A 12514-nucleotide genomic window follows, 5' to 3' on the forward strand; every position below is an offset into this window, starting at 1 on the left:
ATGATACCATGACCAGAATGCTATGCTACAGCCACCCTTCCTGAGCTAAAACTTTAATGCCAAGGATAACGAATGCAGAAGCGAATTACATGGTAGGAAACGTCCTGACAAAGATCATAACAATTTAAGGATGTGAGAGAAACTGACCAACTGGAAATGCTATGTAATCGTAAGTCATTTGTAAAAAGGTGTGCCTGGTTCTTCAATATTGTTTGGTAAAGATGACAAATGATGCAATATCTTAAGCAAAAAAACACCAATAAAGAGAAGTTTTAAAAAATGACACTTTGGTACTGATCTATTTTGAAAGGTTTATGTATCTAAAAAACCAATGAGCTGAGCTGTTGAGCTTTTCTAAGTAGAAGTGGTTTTCTTAAAATCAAAATAATGAGTCAAAAATTACATGTTAATGCCTTCAACATGAATCTGGTCCTTTTCATCATCATAAATACTTATTTTTTGATGAAACGACAGAAATACTTAAACTTCTCAGAAAAAGCACACTCTTCAAGTTTCAGTTGAAAACCCCAGTACCTTACTCTCTCAGGCCCATCTGAGCACGGCAGCAGACTCCTGCCCGAGTGCCACTGACTGTATGTGATGAAGCACAACCTAGGGCTGTTTCACAAGTGTGACCACTGTGAAGCTATTCACTACTCAATGGAAAAAAGCAAATATTTGCAGAGAAGTACAAGGCAAGTATTGTGCATTCTTGATCCAGATATTGATAATACTTTAAATTACTTGACCACTTGCTGACAACTCAACCAAAAGCTGACCCTGGAGTTTAGAGGCAGAAGTATGGGGTCCTTACAGTATGAGACGGCACAGAATGAGGCTTAATGGGGGGATTGCTGACAGATGTGACTTTTGTTTGCTTCTGTAGGTGGTCCACCCATTCATGGAGATCCTGCTGGTTGTTGCATGATACTAATATCCGCTCGATCATGCTCCCTAGAAGAGATGAGAAAAATGGGCTGAAATTGGAAAATTGGTAGAAAGCACACACATGCACATACATACACCCAGAGTATACTTCAACAAAGTTAAACATCAGCCCTCTGAAATAGTCAAGCAAGAATCTGCACACAGATGGTAAGCTGCCTCTCATCACCATGACAGATAGCATCCGCAAGGTTTTTGCCTATCACCTGATATTTCAAATGCATTTCTATGATTTTCACTGTCCTCAAGCTTTGTGATTGTCATTCCTGTCGTTGGTAGCTTTCCCTAAAAAAGAGCCCCCCCCACAAAAAAAAACACAATTAGTGCTTTTCTAGTAAAGAAGGTACGGTTACTAAAGTAAATACTAATAATTTTACAAATGGCAGAGGAACTGCATTTGTAAACCACAAAAGCGGTCTTGTTTGTACCAGATACATGTATAACACAAAAAGCCTCTATCTCAAATAAGTAATCTTAATACTATAATCAACAAACTGAGCCTCAGCAAAAAGGTACAGAGCAGCAAACTAGAACACAAATAAATTCCAACTGGTAAGTTACTCTAAACATAAATGTGAGGACACAAAAACATTACATATTATGATTTAAAAAAACACACACTAGCGTCTATGGTAGCTATTTTAAATGACATGTTTATGAAAAGGAAGCACAGATTTGCCTCATAAAGAAATGCAGAGAAAGTTCCATGTTTGAAGGCAAAATAGGGGAAAACTGGAGCAAGAGGAATTGTACAAGTTATTCTTGATTGTCCACCAGACAGGAAGTCAGCAGCTGTGCTGAGCGCTGCACAAAATGCAGAAAACAGCAGCCAACCTGTCCATTCTGAAAATGGAGGACTTGGGAACTGAAATGGGAAATGCTACCAGAGAGACACCAGAAAAGGACTGCAAATAGCCAGGCAGGACATTGGTCCTGTCCAAAACATCACTGAGACATTTGGTTCACACCAAAAGGTGCTTAAAACTTGGTCCTGACAAAAAAAACATCCACCCTTAAGACATCCCTGGTTTCAAACAGCACACACCACTTATTTTCACTTTTGGTTTACAGGATTAATACACAAGAAGTTACCATGTCTTCTTGATCCAATGATTGTGTTGTGGCTGTATGGTCAATGACCACCTTTCTTGCCTCGGTAGCCTAGCCTGTCATAGCACATGGAGTTAGGTACACGGACTAGTGTAGACCAAACATCTTCACGGATATACTAATGTACCTGGTGATCAACCAAGTCTTTAGGAAAAGTCTAACAGCGTTTGGGCCAAGCCACCTGTGGAGGACTCTCTCAGCACCTCCGAAAGTAGTAGTTCTCAGCAAGGTACAGGGGAAGGAAGGGCTGCCCTGCGGAGGACACCGGCAAAGTCACAGAGATGTGGGTGCTCCCGATACATAGAGGGAAGCAGGTCAGAAGTGCTGCTGAACATCCTCCTACAGCTCATGGAACTAGAACGATCCAGTCCACCGAGAAAGCCTGTCCTGGCGTTTGGTGGTGAAACATTAGCCAGTACTTGGTCCTTCTAGGGTCGGATGAATTTGAAAAATGCTGTATACTGTGCACTCCTTTCCAAGATTCATAATGCACACAAGTGTATTCGTAGCTTTGAGAAGTCCTACAGAAATAAAGCTGTGTGACTGCTTTTAACCTAGTAAATCAACACCAAGGGATAGAATGTTCCGGTTACTGCTAGATCTAATGCTTTTTAATGTCCGTCAAAACCAGATATAAATATTCACAATACATAGGTCACAGCACTCAGAGAGCAACGCCTCACAGGAAACCGTGCAGAGTGGGAAAACAGGTCATACACGTGGTCTGACCTCCCGTGGCGCATCAATGCCAACATCCAGAGCAAACTCACCAGCCTGGTCATCCATAGGGGCCTGGCCTGACCCAAAGGGCAACCTCTGCTTCCTCAGGTCAGAGGAGGGCCCCATCTCAGTCTCTTAAGATATGAAACATGAAGCCAGAGAGTGCTGACAATACAGGACTCTGGTTTATGTTTATCAGGGTCATTTAACAAAGCAGGAGCTGCCAGTTTGAGGGAACCCAAGTAGCTGCTATATCTGAACATCTGCTCAGAAACAGACTTACAAATCAAGAGGTATTATTTTTCTGGGTTTGTCCATATATATTTGCTTTATCAACTTTAAAGTGCTCCTTTTGGAATAACTGTGTGATGACAACTCTCTGGATGGCAGATAAAGCGTTCTGGAGATACAAACAAGCTGTAGACAGTTTTGACTGAGGATTCACCAATGTTCTTGTTGCGGACAATATGAAACAACCCACTATTCTGAAGAAATGCAACTCAGAGGAAACAAAGTGGTGGTTCTGCTGAAGCAGTATCTGGTGACTGGCCAGGCCTTTACATACTGATGGGAAAGGCATTAGCTTCTCTAACTACACAGAAAAAAGGTAATACAACCTTTCTAGAAGCACCTATTAGACATACAGGGAAAATATAATCTGCTCAATACCAGCATTGTAAATTACAGTCGGACCTCCCTATCCATTGGTTTTACATCCACAGATTCAATCAACTGCAGATCAAAAACAGTATTTTCTACCCATGACTAGGAACCAGAGGATGGGGAGGGCCGACTGTAAGCACTGCTCCATGCCATTTTATATGAGACTTGAGTAGCATCCATGGATTTTGGTATCTGAGAGGGAGTCCTGGAACCAGTCCCTTGCAGAAACCAATGGATGACTATGTAAAAAAAACAACCACCAAAAAAACAAAAAAGAAAAAACCAGAAAAGATCTGCCCTGTGTTTTCATTTAAATCAGCTCCCATATCTTCTCAAAGAAAATCAGTAAAATTATAGAACACTAGTATAAAGAGGATAAGTGATCATTTACTACTACTTATAACACCTGACATCTGCCAATGCCTCTTACAATGCTACACTGCTTATGAAGCGTCTCAGTCTGAAGCCCAGCCCAACCCACAGTGGCACCTATGATGGCACACCTACGTTGTGCCAATGGCCAGGAAAGAAGTGGCAACTGCAAATATGATTTCAGGGGGTGGCACAACTTACCCTGCACCTCAGGATCTGTGCCCTTAGGAGATAGTTCTGTAAGTTTCATTTGTTCCCTTCTTTTTTCGCTTAGGATTAATACCAGGATGTTTGTACAGTGACATCAAAATACACAGACAGGAGATGTATGTACATATTTGAATGTATAAGACTATACACATAACACTACACTCAACGCATAAATAGGGATAGCTACTATTTAATGAAAATATTCAAAATATGCCTGGAAATGATTCTCAGACACACAATAAAAATAAATTTAAAATGTGTTTTACCTGATAGATAAAACCACTCATCCTGGGACTGGCAGACAACATTAGCAAAATATTTGGGAAGAGTAGAAGATATCTTTCATTCTTTTCCTAAAGTAAAAGAACAAATAAATCCAAAAACATGTAATTACAGATGTGAAATCAAATATTTAAACTAAATCTTCTGAAACATTGCATTATATTTTCCATTTAGGTATTTCTACCAAATTATATTAGCTATATTAAATGGAAACAAAATTAGAATGAATTATTAGACTCACAAGTGGCGTATGTAACATCTTTTTTAAAAATTTGGTTAAGGGATCTAGCACCGCCATTAACTCTTCTTATAATTAATCTAAAATTTTATTTTTGTGCCCTAACCGGTTTGGCTCAGTGGATAGAGCGTCGGCCTGCGGACTGAAAGGTCCCAGGTTCGATTCCGGCCAAGGGCATGTACCTTGGTTACGGGCACATCCTCAGTAGGAGGTGTGCAGGAGGCAGCTGATCGATATTTCTCTCCCATCGATGTTTTTAACTCTCTATCCCTCTCCCTTCCTCTCTGTAAAAAATCAATAAAATATATTTTTAAAAAATTTTATTTTTGTGATCGAGGAAAAAACAACAAAAGAACTTGTAAAATTTTAGTGGAAGGAGGGGAAATAGGTGGACCTTTCATGCTAAAAAGTGGGTAAAATAAAACGTTAAAATCAATCTTGGTCTATTAATAATTCCTGGCACTTCCCTATAACTCCTGATATATCAATTTAATGTTGTTCGCATCCATCCCATAAACTTAATCTAGTGTACACGAAAGGCTTAAAAGCATTATGTGTTAGAAATCATTCACTTCCATAAGGTAAGTAAAGCCCCAGAGACCACAACTAAAGGACAAAAATTCCCAGAACCTAAAAGGAGACACAGAAGGAACATGCAGATAGCCTTTGTCACAAGTTGCCATTTAACCACTGCCCACAAAAGCAAAATGATACTAGGAAGCCATGTCTCCAAGTGGACTTCAGAACACCAGCCACATGCAAAGTGCCTTGAAAAAGACCTTCTATACTCTAAAAAAGTTGTTGAAAAATACTTATTATATTCTCTCCTTTTTCTATTTCCATTTTTGGTAATCCTCACAGGAGGATGTTTTTTCCATTGATTTTTACAGAAAGTGGGAGGGAGGGAGGGAAACAGAGATATTATTATCTTTTCAGTCATCATTATAACTTTAAATCTTTTTTTTGAGTGAATGTTTTCTAGATCTAACATTATAAAGAAAACACTAAGAAATGTTTCTATAGATTTTTTAAATAAAATTTAAAAGTGCATAATTTAAAAAAAGAATTAAGATTTGGGTTGTTTTCTTTAATCACTGTAGTCTATTAGAAAGTCATGATTTCTTATGATACCCAAATTAACAACTAGTGAGCTGATATCATTTTTTAATTTCATAGGCAGGAAGGAATGTGCATTGTGAGTACAAGTTTCACTTTTCTTACTGCCCTAAAAATGTCATGTTTGAAATGGGTAGTGAGCATATTTTGATCATGTTGATAATTTTTTATAAAGGTAAAATAGAATTCATAAAGAGGTACTAGCTTAGTGGCCCAATGAAGATGTAACTTGTGAATACTGAAACACAAACTGCTCAAATTTCATTGTGTGGGGATAGCACAAGGATCTGGTTTCATCTCTCACTTAAACCAAACCTGTAAGATAACTGTGATTCCCATAAGCAAATGTCAATTAGTATTAGATAATAGAACAGTATAATGATCTAACCACGGAAAACGGTAGATTTCCTGGAATGGCAGTGTTGGTAAGAAGCCCATGGCCAGAAGCCCATACTTCTCTGTGGCAGACATTTGCCAAACTGGACTACTAACGAGGGACCTAAAATCCTCTCCTGACACCATCTCTTAGTTGACACTGATATAGACTTTGATCATAACTGCTCTTGGCTGCATCTTAACTGGCCAAGTAGTCCACAGCTAGCTAAGCCTTGCTAACATACCGGTAACGACTTTTATATTTGGCAAGGACAAAAAGTAGACAAATTATAAGCTAGGAGTCCTATTAAAATGTTGTCATCATTTGGTAGTCCTTTAAAATCTTGTATTACACAATCATCAAAACATATCTTGACTGTCACTAAGAAAACTTAAAAAGCATTTATAAAACATTTAATGCAAATTATGTTCAGCTCTTAATTTTTATCCAAGACTTTTTAATGGTTTCAGGGAAAACAACCGAGAAACTAGAATAAGAACAAAGTCCAACAGCACATGGCTGGTGTCCCTTCCATGGCATGTGTTTCTTCCACTGCTGTTACCATCCACTCTGCACACTTGCATGACAGTACCTCACTTCCGGCACACTGAATCATGACCTGGGACATGTAAATGACGTTGCCCAGGGTCTTAATGTCATCTCCCTCCCAGCTCCGGATGGCTTCCGTCAGGATCTGCAACTCCAGCTCTTTCCTTTTCCGTACATCTTGACACTGGGCCTGGAAAACATAGTAAAACACTATTAAAAGAGACAAACTTCCAGAATTGTAAATTTTGGCCATACTGCTTTGTATCTTAATTCTTCTTAAGACACATAATGTGTTTAATTCACAAGCGTGGAATCAAGCCCAGAGAGGCAAACCTTTGAAATAAGAAACACTGTTTTAGAAAAATATAGCATATTTTGCCACTTATGGAAGAAAAAAATCCAGACTGGACAAGAAAAATATTTTCGGATTTTATTAATATCTGCCAATATAGAAGACTAAGAGGGGGAAAAAGATAAGTAGCATTTATGCTATAAGGTGTGTATCTCAGAAACACAGTCAATCAGACAGCAGACAAAAAATAAAATGGAACCACCAGTATTCCATTTCATACTCTATCACTAAAGACACTGACTGGATGAAGGCTAAAACATGTGTAAGTTTTTTTCAGGTAGCTAATGCATCAAATATGTGGAGCCTTTAAAAAATTTTAACAATTATTATTTCATTGTTCTAGTCTCCAAAGTCTAGTAAATAATAAAGCATGAGAACTTACTAGTCATGGAATAACTACTATGTATGCTCATTTTTATTTCACCAGAGTAAACCTTAATTATACTTCACAGGTAATTTTTTTTATCATCTAACTTTTTCAGCTGATAAACAGTTTCTCTACATTCATTTGCCATAATACTATGTAAGAAAAAACACTCCATAATATGCTTAATCACTTACTGAAAGGTTTTTGAAGGCAGTCATGGATTTTTGAATATCTTGTCTATCCGGATGATAATCCTTGAGTAAAAGAACACACGATTAGCTTTTATAATGAAAACCTTTTTCTTAAAAAGACATTCTCTATAAACTCTACTGAATCTCCCAATACTTTTCAACCTGTAATATGTCCTATACGTCCTATTTTTCCCAGCATTAAAGTGCCGCCTCTTATTCTTTAAGGGAATCATGAAGCCAGTGGCCTTAGGGGAAACAATCATTCGAAGAGAGAAGCCAAGAGCTGGAGCTGGAGTCAGGAGAGCAACATCTGCTGTGGTGAGCGCAGGCAGCACACACCACACCCACTCCTAACACTCGGCTCTGCTGCCTTGGCAGCAGGCGAGCAGTTGTGGAGAAGACCAACAGCCTGCCCTTGACAGGAAAAGCTCAGCAAACCCTAGCCAATAGTTCACAAACCCAAACTTCTGCAAGGCTCACAGCCTGTTTTTCAGAAATAAGACAAATACTTATCTTTAATTAAATGATGCTTTTATATTATATAACTCCACAACTCATGCACTTAATAATTATAGCTAAATGTTCCTGCTAGGACTCTTCAATGCTATTAGCATTTTCTACCTTTCGAAACTTTTTCTATCAGCAGCAGTGGGTGAAAAAGGAGATAATGGAGCTGGGATAAGGAGAAAAAAACTAATACTTAAAAAAATCATTTGGAAAACCCACTAAATTAAAAAACCTTGGTAAACTCTTTTTGTTGATTCCAAAGTAAATCATTAATAATTTCTCTTACAGTGGCTAATGGACTCCAGGGACAGACATGTGATAAGCAGTACCTCCATGTGTCTCTCGAGCTCCTTGAGCAGAGTGGGGTACTTATCCAGGCGCATGAATGGTTTGCTGAGGCCAGTGGTCAACACAAGAATCCCCGGACTGTTGGCACCTTTCATCTCCATGAACTCTCCCAACTCCTCACTAAGCAACAAGCCGCCAGCAATGAAAGAATAAGACACTGCTGTTAAGAGTTCACCATAGTGACGTTCCCTTATCCCCACTAGCAAAAATATAACAGCAATACCATTTATATTGTCAAAATTATAGCTTTTCTAACCAAACATGTGCTGGTTATTTCAAAACACCAAAGGAAACCCCAGAAGGTTCATGTTACGTCTCTCATTATGAGTAAAAACAATTGTGCATAATATAGAATACATGTAGTCACCTATACAATTCTACTCAAGAAAGGTCATTTCAGCAAGCCAATTTCATACAGAAGGGTCAAATGTGTGTAGTCTTAGAGCTCAAGTAGATTCCAATTATATGGGAACTTCAAAATGGTAAAAAATGTAAGAGGAGAAAAATGCTTCAAAACTCTAATAACCTGAATCAGAGCGTTAACACTCCAGACGTTTATCAGTCCACCCAACATCCCCTGAACATCGACTGCAACCTAAAGCACTTGTGAGAGCAACAGTGTTTCCTTTAGAGTGCACAATGTGGCACAATAAAATACTTAATATTTATTTAAGTTTTAAAATTTCAAAGTATTTCCACATCAATATTTCATCAAATCCGTACATTATCAAATAAAGTTGTCCCCATTTAGTGTTGAGAAAACTGACTATATATATTCAGAAATCTAAAAAGCTTAAAAAGAAGTTTGTAATATTTTACTACTTTTTCACCCTCAACTTCACTATTATTCGTGTGCCTTTTACAACAAACAATGCCCTCCTGAACCCTGTAGTATCATGCATATACACTGTTTGCCCTGAATATCCAATTCAGCAGCCCTAGGTTTAGAATGACCCAGGATGGCCAGGAGTGCAATAGGAGTCAACCTCTGTCACTGACACATTTATGACATATCAGTGGCTGAAACTCTGCGTTTCTGTCTCTCCAGTGCAGGACAAATGATGTTTAGGATCCATGTGAGGACCTGGATCTGTGTTCCTCACTGCTGCTGCACATGTCATTCCAGACATGGGAAACTGAGGGATAGACAGGCTGGGAGAAAAGAGGCACCAGGTCAGGTCACCCACTGGGAAGAGAAGAGAGTGAACTCTGAGGCTCCATGTCACCTATCAGGAAGAGCATTATAAATGAAGCCATAAAATAAGATGCTAAAGAATAACTGAACACATCCGTCCTCAATGTAGGTTACCTGAATCTGAGCACAGGGACCAGCTGCTGCCTCACTTCCTCCATCCCTCCGCCCACCAAGGTCTAATTGGCCCCCTGCCCAAACTTCTTAGGACCAGCAGCCACTCCAAGGGCTCCTTACAAAATTTAAGATAAACATTTGAAAATGTCAGCTCAAAAGTGGTGAATATAACACTTTCCTATGGTTCAACCTAAAAGGATTTCATTGAGAGAAGGTGTGAGAGCAAATGTTGGTGTTGGTACTCCCCACCTCTTATCCCATCCTCAACTGACCACAGTGATGCATCTACAGGAGAAATCATCTTACTTAACTAAACCAACTTAGAAATATAAGGTTTCAAATATCAGCTTGAAAACAAATTAATTAATCCCTAGGAAATTAGCCTTACTTTGCTTAAGCATATAAGACCTCTTTAGAAGACTACTGCTATCGAAATTCAAGTTTGTGACAACTTGGGGGACCTGGTTAAGTAAGCAAGGTACATTGCATTTAAAATCAGAGTGCAGCCCAGTCGGTGCGGCTCAGTGGTTGAGCGTCGACCTATGAACCAGGAGGTCACGGTTCCATTCCCAGTCAGGGCACATGCCAGGGTTGCAGGCTCGATCCCCAGTGTGGGGTGTGCAGGAGGCAGCCAATCAATGATTCTCTTTCATCATTGATGTTTCCACTTCCCCCTCTCTCTCCTTTCCTCTCTGAAATCAATAAAAATATGTTAATAAATAAATATATAAAATCAGAGTGTATTCCTGGACTGCATAAAAAAATACAGTAATAATGTTAATAGTGCCAACTATCTATCTACTGATTTATCTACACATACATATTTTTAATATCAACTTTTTAAATAAACACATATACCATTTAGAAAATATTATAAAAATCAAAGCAAACTACAAAAAAGTGAAAATATAATCCTAGCTATAAAAACACATAAAATAAACATTTTCTCATTTCTGTAAGAAATAAGGCTCATGATGATGTCCTTCCAGTTAAGACAGCCATCATGGTTACGCAATTTAAAATGTTACCATAGAAGCTGTCAAACTCCTTCTAGGGCTGTGTGCATGCGCCTGCTTTCATAACCAACACACAATTCCATATCTCTGTGTATATAACTCTGTGCTTTCTAAGAATGGTTTTCTCAGGAAAAACACAGGGCTGGGATTACTGAAACCAGGAATAGTGATATTTCAGAACCTTGTTGTGATTAGTCTAGTGTTCATCCCAGAGGTTATGGTGATTTAAAAGCTATGAGCAATATCCTGGAGTACCTGTTTGCATAGTTTTATCATTTTGCCTTTTCCCACAAGAGATAGGCGGGTAAGTGAAGAGTGCCCCAAGACTGGCTTCAACCTGCTGCCTTCCTCCCACCTTCCCCAACCCTCTGCTGAGCTCAGGCAGAAGTGAGAGCTGCAGAAAGAACAGTCAGGAAAAAGGACGGAGAGAAGGGAGTGACACTATGGGTCCAGCATTCTGTGCTGGGCATCAGAGCAAATGCTTCTGTACATGACTCCCATAAGCATCACTCTGGGCCTGTGCCACAAGGATTATTATGCATGTTTACAGATGAGGACTCCCAGCAAGACTGCCTCTGTTCTCACTGCTAGCAGGACAGCTGAACCCGAGAGGTTCACACTGTGTCTGGTCTGGCCCCTCTGACCATACTATACTGGTTTGTCTTTCACACTCACGTGCCCCACCTCCCCACACACACACTCCTTACTCAGAAATGCTCCTCTTCAAATTACTCACTCTGTCAACCCCTAAAGTAGTGATGGCGAACCTATGACACACGTGTCAGAGGTGACACGCGAACTCATTTTTTTGGTTGATTTTTCTTTGTTAAATGGCATTTAAATATATAAAATAAATATCAAAAATAGAAGTCCTTGTTTTACTATGGTTGCAAATATCAAAAATGTCTATATATGACATGGCATCAGAGTTAAGTTAGGGTTTTTTAAAACGCTGACACACCGAGCTCAAAAGGTTCGCCATCACTGGCCTAAAACATGAGTAAAATGATGAATTTAAGAAAGAGCAATTTATATTTTATATCCATTTCTCTAAGAATTGAACAACTGATCAAGCATAAAACTAAAACTTTATGATACTAGAAGTATATTTCCCCTCCTTTAAATACAATCCATGCAGGGCCTTACACTACAGGAAAATCACAGAAAAGTCTATTTATGTCACACTTTTGATATTTAAGGATTATATTTTATATTTTATAACTATTGCTATAGCAGAGAAATATAAATAAAACTAAGTAAGTTATCCTTATCACCCCTCACCCCTGTAAAAAAAACTCTACAACTTAAAATGTAAGTGAACTTTTGCAAGCAAAAGTAACATCTTTTAATATACATATGACATTTTTATAATGCCAGAACATATGCAGTTAAGAAAAGAAACAGAACTTTATAAATCAATGGTTCATTTTTTAATTTAGTACAATAAAATAAAACAGTTGGTTACAGCTATTTTGACAAAACAATGGCTCTTTCTACTGATGTGAGCAATCCTTATACAGTGAATCTCCTCTGTATTTACTGAAATGACACTGTGGGCTGCAAGAAGGCAACAAAAGGAACACAAATAAGGAGAACTATATTGTAGCCAAGCAAAAAGTAACAATTAAAGTGCTGGGGGAAAACAAAACTCATTTTACAGACTAAATTACGAAACCTATAATTCATTCAAAATAGGCATCCATGAATATATGATGTTTACTATCATATGATAATGCAAAAGATACATATCAGCTATAATTCTAGAATTGGTGGTTGTGTGAATGTATTCACAAATTCACACTCAGAATTTAAATTAACCCAATAAGACTGAAAATAAGATTTG

At 38.4% G+C, this 12514-nt stretch overlaps 1 protein-coding gene across 7 annotated transcripts in view; it reads right to left on the reverse strand.

The window, feature by feature from the left end:
- The window catches only part of ARHGEF7 (Rho guanine nucleotide exchange factor 7), an 80397-nt gene that overhangs the window by 24737 nt on the left and 43146 nt on the right, over positions 1–12514 (reverse strand). For all 7 annotated transcript variants that reach the window (XM_006770685.2, XM_006770682.2, XM_006770687.2 and 4 more), the window contains exons 9-14: positions 8328–8466; positions 7495–7554; positions 6625–6771; positions 4287–4373; positions 1152–1230; positions 815–954 (exon numbers count right to left, since the gene is read on the reverse strand). In XM_006770685.2, the coding sequence (XP_006770748.1) occupies positions 815–954; positions 1152–1230; positions 4287–4373; positions 6625–6771; positions 7495–7554; positions 8328–8466 (652 nt within the window). The remainder of the gene's footprint in view (positions 1–814; positions 955–1151; positions 1231–4286; positions 4374–6624; positions 6772–7494; positions 7555–8327; positions 8467–12514) is intronic.

This window comes from Myotis davidii, unplaced genomic scaffold (assembly GCF_000327345.1).
Source record: "Myotis davidii unplaced genomic scaffold, ASM32734v1 scaffold242, whole genome shotgun sequence".
Classification (NCBI taxonomy): domain Eukaryota; kingdom Metazoa; phylum Chordata; class Mammalia; order Chiroptera; family Vespertilionidae; genus Myotis; species Myotis davidii.